The 22,007-nt window shown below is 40.4% G+C and overlaps 1 protein-coding gene across 3 annotated transcripts in view; it reads left to right on the forward strand.

Annotated features, from left to right (window-relative positions):
- The window catches only part of COL9A1 (collagen type IX alpha 1 chain), a 170,930-nt gene that overhangs the window by 137,724 nt on the left and 11,199 nt on the right, over positions 1–22,007 (forward strand). For all 3 annotated transcript variants that reach the window (XM_080665321.1, XM_080665323.1, XM_080665322.1), the window contains 8 exons: positions 3,695–3,748; positions 4,363–4,434; positions 4,964–4,999; positions 6,098–6,142; positions 9,494–9,526; positions 12,541–12,687; positions 12,907–12,961; positions 14,697–14,885. In XM_080665321.1, the coding sequence (XP_080521447.1) occupies positions 3,695–3,748; positions 4,363–4,434; positions 4,964–4,999; positions 6,098–6,142; positions 9,494–9,526; positions 12,541–12,687; positions 12,907–12,961; positions 14,697–14,885 (631 nt within the window). The remainder of the gene's footprint in view (positions 1–3,694; positions 3,749–4,362; positions 4,435–4,963; positions 5,000–6,097; positions 6,143–9,493; positions 9,527–12,540; positions 12,688–12,906; positions 12,962–14,696; positions 14,886–22,007) is intronic.

The following is a 22,007-nucleotide window of genomic DNA, read 5'->3' on the forward strand; positions in this document are numbered from 1 at the left end:
ATGGATAAAAATAATAACATGTCTATAAACTTCCTATGAGCCAGACACTGTTCTAAGTGCTTCATGCATCTAATCAATCCTCTTAGATAGGTACTGCTTTTAAGCCCCACTTTCTAGATGAGGAAACCCAGGCACAAAGAGATTGTGCTGTGTGCCCGGTGTTAGCGGATGCACGGGGAGCCAGACTTCAGGCCTGGCAATGGACTCAGTGCCCACACCTCACCTCTACCCTCAAATGCCTCCCTGCTCAAGTCAAGGCTCCACAGGATGGTTCTTACTGGAAGTTAGCTTGTCAGATTCCAGTGGTACAAGACATATTTAGCAAATTTTAGTATTCATAGAACTTTTGAAGTGAGCATTTATCAAAAGTCTAAGTCAGTGGTCGGCAAAACTCATTAGTCAACAGAGCCAAATATCAACAGTACGATTGAAATTTCTTTTGAGACCCAAACTTTTTAAACTTAAACTTCTTCTAACGCCACTTCTTCAAAATAGACTCACCCAGGCCGTGGTATTTTGTGGAAGAGCCACATTAAAGGGGACAAAGAGCCGCATGTGGCTCGCGAGCTGCAGTTTGCCGACCACAGGTTAAGTAAAGCTCGTAAAGACAGAGGAACACAACATAAGCCCAAACAGATTCTTAAGTCTTACCCCAAGCCTGCAGGATCAGAATCTGGGGGAGAAGGGTGGAATATGAGGGGGAATGGGGAGAGGGACTGATGGAAGATATCCAGTGACTGATGGAAGATATCCGGTGAAATACATTTCTAAAAAGCCCTCCGGATTCTGATGCACAGCCAGAATCAGGAATCAATGATCGAGGGTCTGCATCTTTTTTTTTTAAGCCTTGCTTGGCTTCTTAAATAGGGATGAACTGGCTGATGGGTCTGAACATGTCAGAGATATACTAGTATGTGGTGGCACAGAGCATCCAAGAGCAAATTATAGCCTTTTATTATGGTGCTTACATTTTTAATGGTAGGATTTTGCCTTTTCCCTCCTGGTTTCTTCAATTCTCTTATAAAAAAAGTTATAACTCTTATTGTCATGGGGTGTGTAGATAGTAGCCACTGGGCAGAATAACCATTTCCCTACCAGCCTCCCGCACCCTCATCTGAGAATGTGTTTATCATCACAGCTGTTGAAACGTAGGAGATTTAGCATTTATTTAGCACACTTGTGGTTACCAGGTCAGGCTTAATTGCTCTCTGCAGAATGTGTTTAGTTTACTCTATATTTTTAGAGATTACTGTGTATATCTTGATTATTCATGTTCATCTTAGTTACAGGTGAAATTCCAGATCTTGGAGAAAGATCATGCGTGTTTTTGGAATACCTAGAAATGTTAAGAATGGCCATTAGAAAATCTTGCCCTAAGGCTTTGTTTGTAGCTGTTTGGTCATTGTTGTAAAAATTATCATTACTTTTTTTTTTCCACAGTGAGATGATTTGCTTAGAAATAAGTACGTTTAGAATGGCCAAGGATTTGTAGGATGGAGGTGAAATGAAAACGAGAAGCCATATGCTATTTGTGCAGTAACAGAGGAGTAAATGCCCATAATCTCACCGATCCTTCCCCAGGTCCTATGTGTGTTGGGCTGTCATGTGTACGCAAGTTCAGCAGAGCAGGCTGTCTACACTAGGGTTCTGAGCCACTCATATGTATTACAAAGGGCCTGCCAGTTGTGAAAAATACTTATGAACTGAATAATTAGAGCTCACCAAAGACAGAGAAAATAAGATTCCAGCAGAGAAAATCCTTGTCTTTGACTGGAAAGATAATTAATCTCTCCAAAAATAAATGAAAGGTTATACAATTCTTTATTTTGATTTAGCCCTTTCATTGTGGAAGAGTAAAAGGTACTATATTCATCATCTTTATTTTGGGTAAGATGATGGCATAATGGCTCATTTATTTAGAAGTGAATTCTTGAGGTTGGGTCAAGAGCTGAGTTCTCCCCTTCTGATATGATTAATTATTTTCTTCACCAATGACTACTAATTGTTCTGTGAATTAAATTCATGTTAGCCCAATGACATTTAGGATCTCAATCATGATGCAGTTCAGAAATTATTTGAAAATGCCAAAAGAGCAGATACACTGAAGAAAATCTGTCTTGAACTTTGAAGTGCTGGGCCAAATTAATGGGTGGAACCTAATTTTCTATTTATAGGTGAATAGAAGAATCTCTCACAGTGACTGGTTTTCATTTAGACTTATATCATAGGCACTGTCTCTGGCTTCCAAGCTTCTTACATGGTTAAGGACCAATGTGCTATCCAAACTCATACACTAGTCAGGTTGCTTATATAAACGTTTTGGAAAGTATTTGCCCTGGCAGGATGGCTAAGTTGGTTGGAGTGTCGACTTGAACACCAAAAGGTGCTGGGTTCAGTTCCTGGTCAGGGCACATATCTAGGTTGTGGGTTTGATCCATGGTAGGGGCATGTACAGCGGCAACTACTTGATCTCTCTCTCCTCTCTCTCTCTCCCCCCACCTCTCAAAATCAATAAAAAGATTGATTTTATCCTTGGGTGAGGATTAAAGAAAAGAAAAAATTTTGGAAAGTATTTAAGAGCATTTCATTTAAATCACCTATAAGTCATATGAAATTACTGCCACAAAATTATACCTCATAGCTAGCAACTGGTAATTTGGCAAGTATTTCTTAACCCCTTTAGAGAAATTGAAAATTCAGTAGGTTTATGGGTCCTGACACCTTGTTCAACTTATAGATGAATGAATAGCATATGAGTCAGATCGGGATAATCTTATCAGAAGCATTTACAAATATTAAATACTAATATGAAATTATCATGTCATTTTAAAGAAAAACAAACTTTCATTTTTAAAGCACTGTTCAGTGATCATTTATCCAATAACCTCAGTGTTCAGCTTAGTTGAACATGCTTAGAAATAAAACAAGCTTTTATCAGACTGCATAAAACTATATGAAGTTCTCAGGGAAAGAAATGGAAGAGTTCATGTGTCTCCTCAAAGTTCTTAATGTTTCAAATAAAAATCTAAATTGGCTCAGAAAATGAAATTAGAGTGCTGCTTTTGGTATGTCTTCATTATATATTGTACTTTTCAAAGTGTTTAATCTTTTAAGACACATTTAAGACATGAATAGAGCAAAGAATTTTTAATTTCAGAAACTATAAATTTCTACTATCTATGTCTTTTCAAAGTTGCAACAGTAATTTAAAGGCAAACTTTTCTGTCTTTGTCTCTTTTTCACTCTTTTTAGGTTCAAGATCATTTGCCAGATATTGCTTTAAAATGTACTGTTTACTGAGTTTTAGGCATTGTGTGGAATTCAAAAGTAATGTACCTATACCTCAAGAACACAGTCTAAATGAGGGGATGACACATGTACATAAAGAACCATAACGTAAGTTAGGTGGTGATTTCGATGCTGAAAATTACTGAGTGCATTTCATACAGATGTATCAGTTATTTCTAATGGTCTATAACCACAATGAACAGCATTGATGACATTTGCCGAGGGATGAACACTGAAGAGGTTGAGGCATTTTATACAAAGGTGTCTGCCTTTAGTCGAAGATGTGAATACTTTAATGACATATTTAAACAAAACCCTTGGTAGGATATTGTTTTATCGGCATGATAATTAAGCATTTGAATGTTGGCAAACTGATCCAGCAGACAATCTTGTTGTGTTTTTCCAGGGCAGCAGAGGAGAAGTAGGACCCGTGGGACCTCCAGGCCTACCAGGTAAACTGGTAAGTCATGTTTTCAGTCTCCAGCAGTTTATCTGCTTCGTATAAAACACAATGCATTTTAAAAAATAAGCAAGGAGAGAAAAACGATTTACAAAGGGCAATTTAATCATCCTTTCTTGATTTTTATTGTTTATGTGAAGATGTGAAAAATGTAAATGGGTAATTTCAAACTATATTTGAAATACCCTCCGAGGGCATTTTAATCAGTGTGGTTTGAAGCATACATTTTAAAACCGGGAGAGACATCAGTTGCTACATTTGGCCTCTGGTTGTTCTTGGAATGGAAGAGAACTGTGCTGAATGCTGCCTTTTCCTCCTCCAGCTGCGCTTGTTTACACAGCAAGAGGGGCAGTGCCCTGACAGGGGTAGACTCAAAGAGCCCACTGTTGGGAAGGAATGCAAACTGGGGAATGAGGAGCTCAGAGGTGGGGCAGAGGGGGTGGGGGAGCTGGTCTCTCTTCTCCTGAGAATGTGGGAAAGAGGCAAGTTTGAGGAGCAGAGTAAAACCAACCACACAGCTCATTAATTTTAGACAGGCATCAACACACCCAGGGCCTGTGTGCTTTCAGTGTTGCAGCAACAGTGATTCTGGGGACATGGTGTTTGCTTTTCAGGGTTCTCCTGGCAGCCCTGGCCTCCCTGGCTTGCCTGGCCCCCCCGGACTTCCTGGAATGAAAGGTGACAGGGTAAGCTTTCTAGTCCTCCAAAAGGTCCCTTGTTTGGAAGGGATTTCTACTATGCTGAGAAACCAATCTTGCTTTTGGCTTTGCTTTTAGAAAGTTCTAAATTTTTTGAATTTATCACAGAGAGCTATCAAGAAAGGTATTTGAAATTACTGAGAGTTGAGATTAAAAAGCCAAAAAAACCCATTAATATAATAATTTATCAGGAGGGGAAAAATGGAAGGAAGTAAAAATTTCTGTTATAATCATGCTCTCTATTTAGATCTGAATTTACATTCTTACTAGTCAAATTGTACATAAATGGGATCAAAGAATGCCCCAAGTTGCCCCAATGCCCTGGGTGGGACAATTGCCTGTTTCTCTAGGTCTTACCTGACTCTTGTTAGGTGATGAGAGAGGGAGATGTTCTCTTCTTTCACAATATTTGTATTTGTGCTTATCCACCAGCCTAATAAAGGGGGTTGATTCATTTTAGATTATATAGATAAAAATATTAAAATACTGAAAAAGTATTATATTTCATGCATTACAGGGTGTAGTCGGTGAACCTGGTCCAAAGGGTGAACAGGTAGGTCCTATTTGAATGGTAGTATAAATGTAGGGTTTAATGTGCATGACTATGCTCTACCAGCAGGGGGCACTAGCTGGTTTATGTGTGTAATTAAAATGTTGGAGGCCAGTGGTTTTTCTCAATGTGTTTCACCGTGAGTGAAACCTAGAGTTTAGTTTGGACTGTAGCCTTATTCACTGTTTTAATAAGTGATGGCTCTGCTTCCAGAGCTACACATTTTCCTTCCTTTGAAAAAAGTGGCCCCGCCTCTCTCCTTCACCAAATTGGTTTATTCTGATGAAGCCTTCCATAGCCACACTATAATGTTTTAAGTTTCTCTGTATCAGGAATTAGCAAATAAACTATGCATATGAATTAGAATCAGTCCTTTCTCTGGAGATCTCTTCATACTGTAAGAGCCCTTTGTCAAAGATTACCTAATTATAAGATTGCTGAATACACTCAGTAATCCTTAATTTTAGCAGAGACTCAGCCTCACCTTCTGGTTTTTCTCTAGGCCACTTTCTTTTTTCCTTCTCACATATGGATTCTTTTAAATTTTATTTTTCAATTACAGTTTACATTCAATATTATTTTGCATTAGTTTTAGGTGTACAGCATACAAAATGCTCCCCTCAATATTTCCAGTACCCACCTATCTAGGCCATTTAATTAAATTAATTCATTAACTAATTAACTAATTATTAATCTTTACTCAAGGACATGCTTAGAGAGAGGAAGGGAGAGATAGATAGATAGAGAAAGAGACAGATCAGTGTGAGAGAGAAACATCAATCAGTTAACGTCCGTACATGCCCTAACAGGGGATTGAACCCCCAACCTAGGTATGTGCCCTGACTAGGAATCCAACCAGCAACCTTTTGGTGCATAGGATGACACTCAAACAACGGAGCCACTCTGGCCAGTCTAGGCCATTTTCTGATTTAGCCTGGCCACCGACAGCTAGATTGGAAAGCCACTGAGATTATTTTGTATGTCTGCATGATCCTGGAAGCAGTGTGGCCATTTATGAATGCTCATTAATATTGACTAAGCCAGGGGACTAAGAATTTTCAAATGTGACTTTTAAGTTTTCAAATGTGACTTAATTTTTAGGGTGCCCCTGGTGAAGAAGGTGAAGCAGGAGAAAAGGGTGAACTTGTAAGACATCTTTTTTCTGGTTAATGATGGAGACTTACTGATTTCAAACTGTATTACAACATATATTTTTTCTTTTCTCTGCCCGTCTTATCTTTTTTGTCTTCTTTAAAAGTTAAGATGTTTCTTATATATCATAACAAATGACTCTCCAAGATTACAGCCAAGATCAAGTAAGGCAGAGGGGAAACATTCAGATGGTGACAGACCGAGCCTTAAACCTTTGGAGAACAAAGTGTTCCTGTTCTCTTAGTCATGGTGAATTCTCCTATGGGTTTACATCTAGACATTCAGAGTGATATATATATAAAATAAAGAGGTAATATGCAAATTGACCATCATACCCTCACAAGATGGCTGCCTACAACCAGGCCAGCAGGGGGGTTAGTGAGGAACGACCAAACGACTGAACAAGCAGGCTGTGTGGGGCAATCAGGCTGGCAGGGGGTTAGTGAAGGACGACCAAATGACTCAACAGCAGGCTGTGTGGGGAGACCAGGCCGGCGGTGGGGCCATGAGGGGCTACCAGGCTGGCAGGGCGGGCAGTTGGGGGCAACCAGGCCAGCAGGGGGGCAGTTTGGGGTGACCAGGCTGGCAGGGGAGGCAGTAAGGGGTGACCAGGCCCGCAATGAGGGAGAAGTTGGGGCCGACCTGGCCAGCAGGGGGGGCAGTTAGGGGCCATTAGGCCAGCACGCAGAGGCAGTGAGGGGTGATCAGGCAGGCGGGGGGGAGGGGTGGCAGTTAGGGGTTTCCAGGCAGGCAGGCAGGCAGGTAAGCGATTAGGAACCAGTGGTCCAGGATTGTGAGAGGGATGTCTGACTGCCGGTTTAGACCCAATACCCTGGATTGGGCCTAAACCGGCAGTCGGACATCCCCTGAGGGGTCCAAGATTGGAGAGGGTGCAGACTGGGCTGAGGGGACCTCCCATGCCCGAATTTTATGCACTGGGCCTCTAGTATATATATACAGGCATATATTTTATACTAGAGGCCCAGTGCATGAAATTCGTGCACGGGGGGGGGGGTGTCCCTCAGCCCAGCCTGCACCCTCTCCAATCTGGGACCCCTACTGGGATCAGGCCTAAACAGGCAGTCGAACATCCCTCTCACAATCCAGGACTGCTGGCTCCCAACTGCTCACCTGCCTACCTTCCTGATTGCCCCTAACCGCTTCTGCCTGCCAGCCTGATCACCCCCTAACAACTCCCCTGCCAGCCTGATTGATGCATAACTGCTCCCCTGCCAGCCTGTTTGCCCCTAACTGCCCTCCCCTGCAGGCCTGGTTCCCCCCCAACTGCTCTTCCCTGCAGGCCCGGTCACCCCCAACTGCCCACCCCTGCTGGCTTGATCGCCCACAACTGCCCTCCCTTGCAGGCCTGGTCCCTCCCAACTGCCCTCCCTTGCTGGCTGTCTTGTGGCAACCATCTTGTGTCCACATGGGGGCAGCCATCTTTGACCACATGGGGCAGTCATCTTGTGTGTTGGAGTGATGGTCAATTTGCAAATTACTCTTTTATTAGATAGGAGGATAGAGGCCTGGTGCATGGGTGGGGGCCAGCTGGTTTGCCCTGAAGGGTGTCCCGGATCAGGGTGGGGGTTCCCATGGGGTGTGGGGAGGCCTGGGCGAGGGGCCTGTGGTGGTTTGCAGGCCAGCCATGCCCCCCGGCGACCCAAGCAGAGGCCTGGTATCTGGGGTTTATTTATCTTCTACAATTGAAACTTTGTAGCCTGGAGCAGAGCCAAGCCTCCTGCTTGCTCCGTGGCCATAGCCATTTTTGTTGGGATTTATTTATCTTCTATAATTGTAACTTTGTAGACTTGAGTGGAGGCCTAGGCCTGCCAGGGTGTGTGGAAAGCTTGGCTTCCTCCATTGCCGGGGAAACCCAAGCCTCCTGCTTGCTCCATGGTCGCAGCCATCTTGGTTGGGTTAATTTGCATATGCACTCCTGATTGGCTGGTGGGCGTGGCCTGTGGGTGTAGTGGAGTGATAGTTAATTTGCATATTACTCTTTTATTAGATAGGATATATATATATATACATATATATATATATACATATGTATATATATATATATATATGTATATATTATTGATTTCAGAGAGGAAAGGAGAGGGCCAGCAGGGGGGTTAGTGAAGCTTCAATAAAAACATTACCAGAATTTTGAGATAGAAGCTTCAATGATGAGAGAGAATCATTGATTGGCTGCCTCCTGCATGCCCCACACTCAGGATCAAGCCCATAACCTGGCACGTGCTGTCCGGGAATCGAACCGTGACCTCCTGGTTCTTAGGTCAATGTTCAAGTGCTGAGCCATACAGGCTGGGATTCTTATGTGACTATAGAAAGTCTGTGAATATTGCCTCTCATGGAAACAAAACATTGAAGTTTTAGTATAGTTAGAAAGCTGTGGCTCACAGGTGGGCATTCTCTGTACTCTAAATCCCTCCAAAGAGGTGACCTCCATCTCTACCTGCAGCTAAATCCACAGGAAGACAATAAGAACAATTAATTGTTACTGTCAGGACAGCTAGATCTCTTGGTTCATCCTCACGGTTTTGACGACGTCTAGCATGACCTAATGTGGAAGCTAATGTTTGGTCCTTGGGGGTGGGGGTGATGGATTCCTCATAAATTAGTTTTGGAGAGCTTTTAGTGCAGGAAAAAATTCTGGTAATGTTTTTATTCAGATTTTCAGGATTTAGAGTTAGTATAAATGTAACACCTGAATTAGGCAAAGCTTCCTAACTATTAAGCAAATTCCACAAGTAATTGTTTCTACTTTAGTTTTCTGTTAAAATTGTTCATTTTATGGACTAAGGGGATGTTTTAAATCTTCTGTTTGGTACTGGAGATGAACTGATGTGCTAAAACTTGAGCTGCATTCATATCTAGACTTGATGGTGGGAGATTTTTAAGGTTGTTTTTTTTTTTTTTGCCTAAAATATGCATATTTGGCTTGATAGACTTTTGGGATACATTTTAAAATATTGTTAGAGTTTGGAAAACAGTCATCAGGTTTAAGTGTCTATTAGGTTTTATAACAGAATGCTAGTTTAATATCTTTTGACATTTTAATTCTCACCGCCTAGCATTTTAGATCTGGATGGAGCCTTGGATAGCTCTGAGTCAACCCTGTTACTTAACCAGATAAGTTAGCCAAGTTTGGGAGGTTACCTGGCTCACACAGGGTTGCAAAGTTAAGAGTAGCAAAACTGGGAGTAGAATTCCACTTTTGAGTCCAATGGCTTTCTGTGGTGTCAGGGTTCATCTCTGTTCACAGTTTTCTATAGGTTTCAGCAGCATAATATCTTTGTGAATACACTGTTCTAATATAATTTTGTTTTATTGATTTAGGGAGATATAGGAGTACCTGGCCCAAAGGGAACTGTAAGTATAATGAACAGTAATGGTTTAAAAATATCAATAATGCTGAAGAAAATGCAATGTTTTGCTTTATGAAATCATTCTGTAAATTCAATTCTTAATGGATTTATCTTCAAGGAAATGAATGTCTAAATTTATTCTATAAGTAGTGGATTAGTTCAAAGAACAAAACAACAGAGCAAATAGATCTGCCTATTGAACTAACCATTTTAAAAGATGTGTTTTTTTTTCATATTACAAGTGGTTCAATGAATATATTACATGGTAATTTCTTCCCCAAATGGGCCATGTTTAAAGAACTGACTTGTGCTTCATGGTGATGAGAGTATAATTGAGTTTTGTTGGCAGTTGTACAATTTGTTGGCAAATATTTCAGCAATTTTCTTAATCTCCAGTGTATTCTATTTGGGGAAATAAGATAGAGACATAATGCATAAGAAAATGTAATAGAGAATTATTAGAGCTGGAAAATGATTACCTTCTTTAATTCATCATTTTATAGAAACTAAACTGATGTCCTTAGAGATTAGATGAATTCAGAATTATAGAACCATTTAGTGGCAAACCTGGGATGATCTGTAATTTGAAAGGAATGCACTAGGACAATAAAGATTTAGTGTAGGGAGAAAAGATGAAGCTCAGATCTCAACCTCAGATGTCACTAACCACCAGCTGCCAGTTAGTCTCCAAGTCCTTCCTATTTCTGGAATCTCCCCCACTCCTCTCCATCCCTGTCCAACATATGATCCTTGTGGCAGCCATGGACATCTAGAGTGAAAGATAAAACACACTACCCCTGCTCTGCTTAAAATCCTTCAGGAATAACAGTTTATGGAGTAAAATCGGATTCTTAGCAAGGTGTCCACAGCTTTTGACAAAGTGTTGTCTGCCTTGCCAGTCTCCTCTCATCTCCTTCATGTCTGGAATTGCATCTGTTTGCAGCTCTTTTTACATGGCACGCTGTCTGATGCCTTGTGCTGTTCACCTAGCCTGCTGCCTTCTGTTTCTTCCCTTAAAACAGCTGCCTCCTCCTATGCATTCAGCCCCACTTTCTCTGGGAAGACTCACCCAGACTTGGTTACAAAGCCCAGCCCTGGCCAGGCTCCTTACATACCACCGAGGTGGAAATTATTACTAAGTTGTATTAACTTAGCTGTTTACATACTGCCTCTAAATGCTATGAATAGTCTCAAGCTTCAAGTAACATGTTTCTGCCTAAGAATCTTAGATGGAAATGGTTTGGGATTGAGAAAATGTAAAAGATAAACCATCTTAGAATTTGGTAATAAAGGTGCTATTTCATAGTGTAGCAATAATTGCTAATGTTCAAGCTATAAAAGAAAAATGAACAATGCAGTGATCACTTCATTTAAATTTGGATATAATACTAGGAATTAGCTCTTGATTCCTCACCTCTCTTCCTACCCCCATCTTCTCCAACATGACTCAGGTGATACTGATGAAATTAAAGTGTACTGCCCCAGAATCAGGGGAAATAGTCACTAACAGGAAGACTTTTGCTGTCCTTAGTGATTTCAGCGTAGACAAACTTGATAGCAGGTAAAGTCCGTTTCTACTTTAGTATACCTCTCCTCACCTGAGGGATTTCCCCCCAAAGATCCAGGATCCTTATCATGTCCTGGCGCCTTGATCTCTTCATCAAAAACTTCTTGTCTCTTGTTCCAGCAATATTTTAGCATTGTCGGCAGAAACTGCACTGATTCCGTCTCCTTTGTTTTCGGCCAGTTCGTTAATGCATTTCCGCATTCATTTTGGCTTCTCCTCTGGGTTGCTTCAGAAGCTGTGGCAGTTCTGCACTCTAGTCACCTGACAACTCCCCAGCCTTCCATTGCACATCCTTCCCTCTCCCTGTTGACACTGTCTTTCAGGAAGTCTTTTAAGCCGTAATTTCTTCCTAGGAGCAATTTTGACAGGTTGACTTAGATGAATATCTTTTTTTTTTTTTTTTTTGCATAAAGAGAGATTGGAAAAAGCACACTTGCTGAGATTTCTTTGGATGTGTCTGGTGAAAGCATTGCTTCATTGACTTCTTCCCTTCAGTTTGAGACATTTGAGTGTTTCAAAGAGCTTTTTCTAGAGAAATGTTTCATATGAAAAGGAAGCAGGATTAAGTTGCTTTATGAACATTCGTATCTTGAACTCTAGCATCCCTTGCTGCCTCCTGTTTTTTTTTTATCTTCTCATTCTTATTCTATAAACAACAGTACATTGTAACTACTGCACCACAAATTCTACCAGAGGTAGTTTAACAAAAAGTGAATTAATTTAGTCTCTTTCTAAAGCAGTTATTGTACTCGAGGATTCTTTTAAATGCTTTCAGTGGTCTGCTTTCAGAAAACAAAAAAATCTAATGTGTATATGCTTTTGTGCTAAGGAAACAGCTTATTTCTAACTTCATTAATATTTAGATTTTTAACTTTTTAATACTTAAATTATGGACTTACTCTTTTTGTTCCAGTATTTTAAATGCATTGATTTTAAATGCAATGTTGTAAATGTGGTGTTTTACATGTATTGATTTAGTTCATGTTAGTATTTTATAATTACTGGATATATCTGGCATCTTCAAATTCTCCAAAGAATCTTATAAAAGCTAAATGCCTCATGTTCTTAGAGATATCTTTGTTTTATGCTTTCTGTACTGGTGATATACAAAGTAACATGTAACACAAAGAAAAAGTTAACAAGCCTTATTAATAGCTAACTTGCTCTTAGGAAGTGGCTTAAAGTATGAAGAATGTGGTTTTAAAAATGCATTATTTCAATTACCAATTTGAAATAATAACTATACAAAAAGGAGAGATTCTTTAAAAGTTTGCTTGAACTGGAATTCTAAGAGCCTGGTGAGTTGTGCGGCACTACGTGTCTATGTCGAGGAAGTCTCACCTCTGACTGAATAGAATGTAGTAAACCTCCAAGTTTGAATATTAATATTGTATCAATATTAAGCAGACTTGTATTTAGTCCTGGTTTCACACTGTTCCACTTTGTTCTAGGTGGGTAACCCCGGGGAGCCTGGCTTGAGGGGGCCTGAAGGCGGTCGGGGGCTTCCCGGAGTGGAAGGACCAAAAGGACCGCCGGGACCCCGAGGCGTGCAGGGAGAACAGGGCGCCACCGGCCTGCCTGGCATCGAGGGCCCCCCGGTGAGTGGCAGGCAGTCCCCGCCGTTTCTCTGTGGAGACTCATCCCACAGCACAAGGGGTCAGGGCGCCCTGGCTAGCCCAGACACCGCTCTTGGGCAGTGTGGGCAGGTGTCCTGTTGTAAATCCAGCCACCTGTTCCCTGCCACGTCCGTCCATTTACCCGGTAACAGAGCCCTGTCTATGGTTCCGTGTATAACTGCCTTTTTCTTCCTGCCCCAGGGGAGAGCACCGACAGATCAGCACATTAAGCAGGTTTGCATGAGGGTCATGCAAGGTAAATAAATCATAATGCTTGATTTTTTGTATGTTTTAAAGGAGGGAGTTTTTAAATAATACTCATGTCAGTTCTGTTTTATCCTATTTGTCATCATCACAATAGCTTATAGCTTCAAAGAAAAAGAAAAATATTGCCTTTTTGGGTCAGCCTGAGATTTTTTTGGCCAAAGGTATTAATTTACAAGAAAGCACACACACGCACACACACACACACACACACACACACACACACACTTTTCCCTGTTGAAACTACAATTCTCAGGTATCTTTTCCTTCTTCAACACTCTACCACTCTGTGAGTACCCAGCACTGACCGAGGCTCTCTCTGTAGATTACATGAGAAGTAACTGGCAGACTCCATGCCGTAAGAAGCATAAGGACAGTATGGCTACTAATGTACCACCTTTATTGAAAATCAAGAACTAGTATTTTACCAAAATGGCAACATATGTTCACATCTGTTAAACTTTATCTAAACTGATCTGTAGCTATGGCGATTGCTGTTTGCCACAGCTGTTTCACAGAATAGGCCTAGTTCTGCAATCACACTGAAAACGGAGGTGTGCAAATCCTCCGGTAGCAGGAGACCTGGTAATCCTCCTCTAGCGGGAGACCTGGTGACCCTGGGGCTTTCTAACAAGTAATTGTCTTATTCTGGTTGGAACCACTCCTGGCAGAAAGGAATACTCTTCTCTGTATGCTCATGAGATTGTTTAATTTGTCTTGTAGACTTGTAGAGTGTTCCAGAATGAAACGGTCACGTCTGTATTTGAAAACCGATACAATCTCTTTACTGCAGACATTGTATCTTGAAAGGATATTTCCATTTTAAACATCACATATCCAGAAAATTGTGACTTTATACTAGCTCTTACTTATGCAAGGCACACTTAGCATACTCACATTGAGACAGTTTTAAAATATTGCTTAGAAATGTGTTTCCAATTCCTATTCTCCTTTACACCCTAAAGCATGAAAATATATTACATCAGAATTTGTTCCTTAGATTATTATAATGGGAACATTGCCTTGTTCTCTATGATTTTAGTGGATGATTCTTAATCTATTTAATGGTTCCTGAAAAAGCCCACAAAGTTATTAATGTTTAAGACAGACTGCGACCATTCCCAGGAAGAAGGCTATTTTTAATGTTTATTATCTACTCCAAGCATGAAAAAACTTTTGAGAAGAAGAACTCATAAGAAGTCATGAATTCACAAAATATTTCAAGTTACTTAGTATCTTCAAGCTAAACCTGTGAGGCTAGGTCTCAAATGGTGTCTCAATACTCCTTCTGGACAATGTCCTTGGCTTTTAATAAGCTCTGGACATCATTCTACCTCTGCAAAGAAACTCATTTTCTCCCCATCCTGGGCTTTCCGATAACAAGTCAGGATGCAGGTGACACCCTCATTCTTTTAGAACACCACTCACCCCAAAGCCCTGCAGTTTAGTTTAGTTTTTTTTTTTTTTAAATCCCCATCCTTTTGTCCCTGGTCTCACACCAGCAGGACCAAATATATCCAGGCAGAGCTGAATAGAACAGCCCCATGAAGCTTCCTGGCAGGGAGCCCCTGGGAAAATGATCCAACTTGATTCACTTCTCACCACCAATTTTGAAGTTCTGGTGACACATTTTTTTTTTTTTAAAGGCACTTGAAATACCTCTCTTTTCATTTGTATCCCTTTCATGTCTCTGACTTTTCTGGGCTGTTTTGTTTATTATCTTTTAGAGCATCTTGCTGAGATGGCTGCTAGTCTCAAGCGTCCAGACTCGGGAGCTTCCGGCCTTCCTGGGAGGCCTGGACTCCCGGGTCCCCCAGGGCCCCCTGGAGAGAATGGCTTCCCAGGCCAGATGGGACTTCGTGGCCTCCCAGGCATGAAAGGGCCCCCTGGTGCTCTTGGTTTGAGGGGGCCTAAAGGTAAGCCTTTTTGCCCAGGTGGAACCAAGGAACACACAGTCATTTTTCAGGTGTATTCACATGTCCTACCAAGCTCCTATTCTGTGAGCTAAGATGTGTTATTCTCTTTTGCAATGCTGCTGGTGAGGATTAGAAAGCTGTTAGATGGCATTCCCTTGACCTTGCTCTATGACAACAGTAGAGTAAACACCAGCATTAAAGTCCCTTGACTTCCAGCATTGACCTTTTCCAATTGTACACTGCCTCAACCCCATCATTCAAAATAAACGACAGGACCTAGTACAGGATCATTCAGCTGTTTATTATTTTTTTCAGACTCTAAAATTAGTGTAGAGTTCTTCTAAGATGACAACCAGCCTTAGGATGTTTGTGTTGGTTACTTAAACAAACAAAATTTGTTAGCAGGACGTAAGAAAAATTACATTATGAGTTGAAGCTGCCTCTCCCTTCTTCTAAAATGTGACATTGGATGTTTGGTTTTGATGGATTTTTTTTTTTTTTTAGTTCTGAAGTACAATCAAACTTTATTCCTTCTTTAACATGTGAGGGAACACGAGAGAGTCTGTTTCTTCCCCTTCTACTTAAAGCATGTTAAGCTCTGGTATCTGTTATGGAGCAAATGCGAGTGAACGACCACTGGAGTCCAGACCAAATTAAAGTTTAGGGAGCCTTTATTAGCCGGCCGGCGACTGGTCTGCCTTTCTCCACCCAGGGAGTCCAGAGAGCAGCCCCGACCTTTTGTGCAGGACAGTTTTTAAACAAATTCACTACATCCTGTTTTTGCAGAGCAAGCAATTTAAAACAAAGCAGTTTTTCTTAAGTAATGTCAGCATGTTATTCACAGGGTCCTGGCACCTGGTGGAGTAAGTAACTGCATCCTGTTCTCAGGAAAGTTGACAGTGATCTGTCTTGTAAGGCTTACTGGCATCCTGTTCTCATAGGCTATTTTGTGAGGTGCAGCTTGGATTCAAGGCCAGGTTGACTAGGAGGAAGCACGCTCAAAAATTCCCACTCTCTAACAGTATCCAGTATTTTTTCAGAAAAATAGGGTTGTGTGTTAGGTATTAAATAGGACTTGCAGAAGGACTGGTTGCCTCAGATGGCATTTGCCAGTTGAGGAGAGTGTGTTATCTTGGGGTGTGTGAGCCCTGGATCATTTACAGAGAGGACTAGATACAATGAGGAGTTTCTGTATCATGATGAGTGACTGACAGCTCTCTGGGAAACTTCAGAAAGGTGTGGCATAAAATAAACGAGAGAAAGACTTATTTTTAAAATGATGGTGCTCCAATTAGGATTAAATATTATGGTGTGAATGGTCAGAGGGCAAGCAAGCTGCCTTTTTGGATCTATAAATGAATTGCTGATGCATTTGGCTAACTATACCATCAGCTGGAATAATTTCCTTAATTACATTTTTTTTTTTGGCGTGTTCATGTTAATAAATGAGCCCTAACTGGGGCCTCTTGTAGGCCAGGCACCATTTCAGAGTTTTCAGAGGCTAAAACCAGATATGGAGAGAGCTCAGAGTTTATCTTAAAGAGAACTGGAGAAAAAAATTATCTGAGAAAATCGCAGAGGCATTCATCGCTGTTCTGCTTTTAGCTGTTAGTTTAGAAACTCGTGCCATAGGTGCTTTAGGGTAGTTCCCATTCATTCTGTGAACCATTTTAAGAAACTCCATTACCTGGGCGATGGCTGACTTAGTTGGCTCGTTGTGTCGGCCGCCTAGGATGTCTTAGCTCTCGGGCGTTCACTTCGGAGCTGTGGTTGTGGAAGAGCGGCCCCAGGAGCATCGCAGCACCAGGGACCTTGTTAAGAATGCAGGCTCGAACTAACCGGTTTGGCTCAGTGGCTAGAGCGTCAGCCTGCGGACTGAGAGGTCCCGGGTTCTATTCCCGTCAAGGGCATGTACCTTGGTTGCGGGCACATCCCCAGTGGGAGGTGTGCAGGAGGCAGCTGAATCGGTGTCTCTCTCATCGATGTTTCTGGCTTTCTATCCCTCTCCCTTCCTCTCTGTAAAAAATCAATAAAATGTAAAAAAAAAAAAAAAAAAAAAAAAAGAATGCAGGCTCTCCAGCCCACCAGACCCACTGATCAGAACCCGGAGGTAGGGCCCAGCAGTCTGCGTTCTAACAAGAGGCCAGATTCCCACGCAGTAAGTGCACGAGGCCCATTTTCCTACCAAAAAGGGACACCTGTAGGGCCTATAGAAACCACAGCTCCATTGTCATTGGGTAAAAGGAAGTCTCCATATTTGGATAGAGCCTAACTTTGAGTTAGTATCAGAACTCTCCTCAAGTCCCATCTGATTCCTTTAAAATTGGAAGCTGTTGCCTTACTCCTAACCTCCTCCTTTCGGAGAGGCTGTTTAGAGCTGCGCTCCGTGGGGCTGCACGCTGGGACCACCTGAGGAGCTTTAGGAATGACTCACATCCGGGTCCCATTCCCAGAGATGCTGATTTAATTGGTCTGGGCTTTGGAATTTAGAAATACACCCCAGGTGATTTCAATGTGCAACCAGGGCTGAGGACCACTGGAAACAAAGATGAAATGTTTGGAAACTGTCCGGAAAGCTCTTTTTAAAAAAATATTTTTATAGATTTCAGAGAGGAAGGAAGAGGGAGAGAGAGAGAAACATCAATGATGAGGGAAAATCATTGATCGACTGCCTCCGCGCGCCCCACACTGCGGACTGAGCCCACAATGTAGGCATTGCCCTGACCGCGAATCCAATGAACCGTGACCTCCTCATTCATAGGTCGACTCTCAACCACTGAGCCACATTGGCCAGGCTGGAAAGCTCTTAATAGCACTGACTTGTGGCTGGGCTGGGCTGGGCTGGGTTGGCCCTAGCACAGTAGTTGGCAAACTCATTAGTCAACAGAGCGGCAAACGGCTCACGAGCTGCGGTTTGCCGACCACTGCCCTAGCAGATAAACCTAATTTTGAGGGAAAGAAAGGTACATTTCTACATTTGGAGCCTGGGAAATGTCTCCACCACTAAGTCCATTCATCAAGCATAGCTTGATCATAATAAGGGATTTCCCCCCAATTTTCCTTCAGTATTTATGACGTAGTCTGTAGTCTAGAAATGATGCAGTCCTTTTCTTTTTTCTAAAGGACTTTCTCTCCCCAGCGCCCTCCATCTCTTTCTTGTCACTGGATCCCTTTAAAACAGCACCTTTTACGTTTCATTTCTTAAAACTTGGGGTGTAATCAGATTTTCTTTATCAATCAATGCCGTCACACACTTGGGAATGTATGATTCTAGGTCACTGGACTTGACCTCTCTTGTCCCCCCACATTCATTAACAATGGCATGTAATAGAAAACATAGTGTTTCACCATCCAAAGGTTACAGATCACCTTTTCCATGAGAATAAGCACTTCCCCATTTGAGACGTAAGTGTTCAGCCCGTTAGAGAAGAGAGATGCATTTCAATGTCAGCTGTTGCCTTTTTCCATCCCTCATAAAGGTATGGAGCCTTGCTCTAACATGTTGTCACTTTGAGATGGTTTTTCTAGAGAAATTGTCATGTAAGTAACAAAGAAATACGTTTTACTAAAGCTCTTAATCGTTCAGGCTATGTCTTAAGTAAGTCACTATTTTCCTCCTAAAAATTACTCTGAAAAATACAGTAGCACATTTTCAATAGGAGCTAGTAGAAATAGGCCTCAAGTCATACTCAAGAGCTTAAGTCATTTATACACATGTTATATGTTTTCGTTTTTCGTCAACATGTTTCATACAACTTGTCTCTGCCCATGCACAGTGTACATTTTATGTGTGTACTCAAGCAGAAGCAAGAGAACATCTAGCGGCCTAAGTTCACTTTGCTTAGCGTTAAGTCAGTCTTTCGTGTCATAATGCCATTTTTGAATGTTCACAGTGTGGATCCATTTGAAGTCCTTACAAGTAAAGCTGCATATTTTTTCAGATATTTCCGTGTGAGTCAGAGAGGCATGTCAGTATGTGAGTGAAGGTTTGAGAAAGTACAGTCATACTGTGACTAACACTTTTTAAACTATTAAGATGCTCACATGATGATGGAGCTTCAATTATAACTTTCAAACAAATTAAATAAAGAGCAATAATGGAGTGATGAAAATTTATTTTGTTTTAGCCACTCTGTTCATAAGAAGCTGTTTTTCTCTTCAAACTGTGTGCTTTGCTTCATACCTTATGTAAAGCTGATTTGATAAGCTTTTTATATGTATTTTATGACGCCATCGGCTAACTAAGGTGGACATTTACTTCTTTGAGCCGCTTTTTGAACATCTCAGAAGAAGGTGGGCCCGGGGCTTGAAGAAGTAGATTAACCCGGTGACAGACAGAACCAGGCCGTGGAACAGCAGTCTGCAGCACGGCTGTCTTGGAGCCCATCTGAAATTTGTTTTCTTAGGACCGTTAACCATAATACAGCATCACAACTAAGACGGCAGTCTTCCTCCGTGCAAGCAACGTTTACAAGTTGTCATGGCTTCATGCCGAACGTGTTTAACTTCCACTATCTGTGTGAAAGTTGCATTTTAATTTATAATTTCATCTCATGTATGAAAAAAACATGGCACATTTAAAGATTCTCTTCTCATTGCCATTCTCCAGAATTGCAGTGATTTGACATTTAAATTGCTAAGTTAACTAGAGTGCTTCAGCTGTTAGTTTTAAAAATGCCAATTGTCATATCTTCCTAATACAAGAAGACTAGATTAATGATGAGTGTGAAAAAGTAGCTTATGTGAATATGAGTCTGTCCTGAGCTCTGTTCCTTACACAGTAGTTGCATAAATTTAAATTGCTTTGAAAATGTAGTTGTTTCACTGTAAAAATATCCACATGAGGACATTCACAGTTAAAATCAAAGTATGATCACTAAACATTCCTTCATAATGAGATGGTTGATATTTGACTAATGTATCGATGGTTGTACAGATATTCTTCCTATTTTTGTTGTGTATATGCCTTTGTTTTTAAATTATTGCAAAGACTCAGCATTGAATGACGTTGGGCTGATACAGATGTTTGGGAAAAATGATTTTGTATAGAATTCCTTATGAAATACCATTGCATTTTCTGGAAGTGTAGAAAATAATATAATACTATGCTAATGAGAGAGTAGGATAATGCCTGCTTGTACTGGGAGCACTAGATGTCATTCAGGACCAGTTTGTTAATGAGGCAGCGTTTCTGGGTTTGCTCTCTGCAGGCAGCAGGATAATTAATGCAGCTTTGTTTCTGTGACTGCCGATTCCCTAAATTTAATCAACTGTCATACAAATACACATGGTTGGTTCCAATCCAAACCATATTCTCTGTAAATAGTGAGTCCATAGTAAAATGTAGGCACTTTTGATAGCATACTTTAAAATTTGGAAATTCATTAATTTATTTTTGGTGATACGAAACTTACATTATTTAAGAATTTTAAAATATATAGAAAATATTTAGCAAAGAGTTTTTCTGTCACTCCTGTCTCCCATATGCTGAGGTTTCTTTATTCTTCCCCTGAGGTCATCGCTATTGTTAATTTCTTCTACATCCTTACTAACTATGATATGCAAGGATATATAAATAGAGTGTATTTGCCCTAGATTCTTTAAAAAACAAGTCAGATTGTCTTGTAGTAAGTGATCCAGACTGTATGTTTTTCATTTAACAACGTCTTGAAGATCATTTCAAAGAGCTTCCTGATTCTTCTTCACAGCTGCATAGTATTCCATTCTGTGGAAGTATCACAATGTATATAACTCTTTAATGGACATTTAGAGTGTTTTCAATCTTCTGCTATTACAGTAAGGCTGCAGTGAACACTGCTGCATATGTTTCATTTTTGTACAAATATCAACATAAGCTCTATATCTCTAGGATAAATTCCTAGAAGTGGACTTGCTGGGTAAAATGGTAGTTCTAGTTATAATTTTGATAGATATTGTTAAGTTACCCTCCAAGAGACTGTACCAAGTTACACTCTTATCAGCAATGTGTAATAGTGTATTTTTCAACAGCTAGCACATATTTAATTAATCTTTGGAATTTTTGCTGATCATGTAGGTTAAATTAGCATCCTTATTATCCCTAAGTTTACATTAATTCTGTTATGAGAGTGAAGTCAGGGAATGTTTTTACATAGGTAAGAGCCTTTTATTTCATTTTACAGACTTTTTTGCTCCTTTATTTTGCTTATTATTTATTGTGTTGCTGGCCTTTTTGTATTGATTTTAGGAACTCCTCATATTAGAGTTAGAACTCTTCATATCATACTAGAAAGGCCAACTCAAATCTGAGGTGGTAAAATAATTCTCCCTTGTTTTCTTCTGGTTCTTAAATTGCATTTAAAATATTTAATGCATTTGCCATTTATTCTGACTTGTGGTGTGAGAAATAGATCCAACATGTTTTATTTCAAGTAGGCTATTCACTTTTGCAACACTATTTATCGAATTATTCAACTTTTTCCCACTTTGAGATGACACCTTTAAAACAACCAAATTCTTATGTGTATTTGGGCCTGTTTTTAGATTTCCTATTCTGTTTCACTGGTCTGTCTACTCATGTACCAGTCCCACAATATCTTAACGGTTTAATATTTGGTAGGATTAATTCCCTTCAAGTTGCTTTTCTTTCGGGAATTCTTATGGCTATTCTGTTTTATGTGTTTTTTTTTTTCTATACAAACTTCAGAATCACCTACTTGGTTTAAAAAAATCTGTATTTTTATTGGATCATGATGAAAATTCAGCGTAGGGTGAACTGATGACTTTTATGATGATGTCATTCCAGATGAGAATATTTCCTCAGTCTTTTCATATCCTTTAGAAAGATCAAGTGTTTCATGTTGTATTTGCATATTTCTGATTAAACACATTCCTAGTATTTACTATTTTAATTGCTATTACAGATGGTATCATTTTTCACTACCAATTACTGACTTTTTTATATATGAAAATTATTCATTTCCATATATTAACTTTGTATCTTGCCATTTTACTGAATTATCTTATTGTCTGTAGTACATTTGGAGTTGATTTTCTAGGGTTTAATATATATACACATAGCACCTGAAAACAGATGGTCTTAACTTCTCAAACCAAATAATAACTAATAGTGATCCAGAGGGA

This window comes from Plecotus auritus (assembly GCF_963455305.1).
Source record: "Plecotus auritus genome assembly, chromosome: 4".
Taxonomy (NCBI): domain Eukaryota; kingdom Metazoa; phylum Chordata; class Mammalia; order Chiroptera; family Vespertilionidae; genus Plecotus; species Plecotus auritus.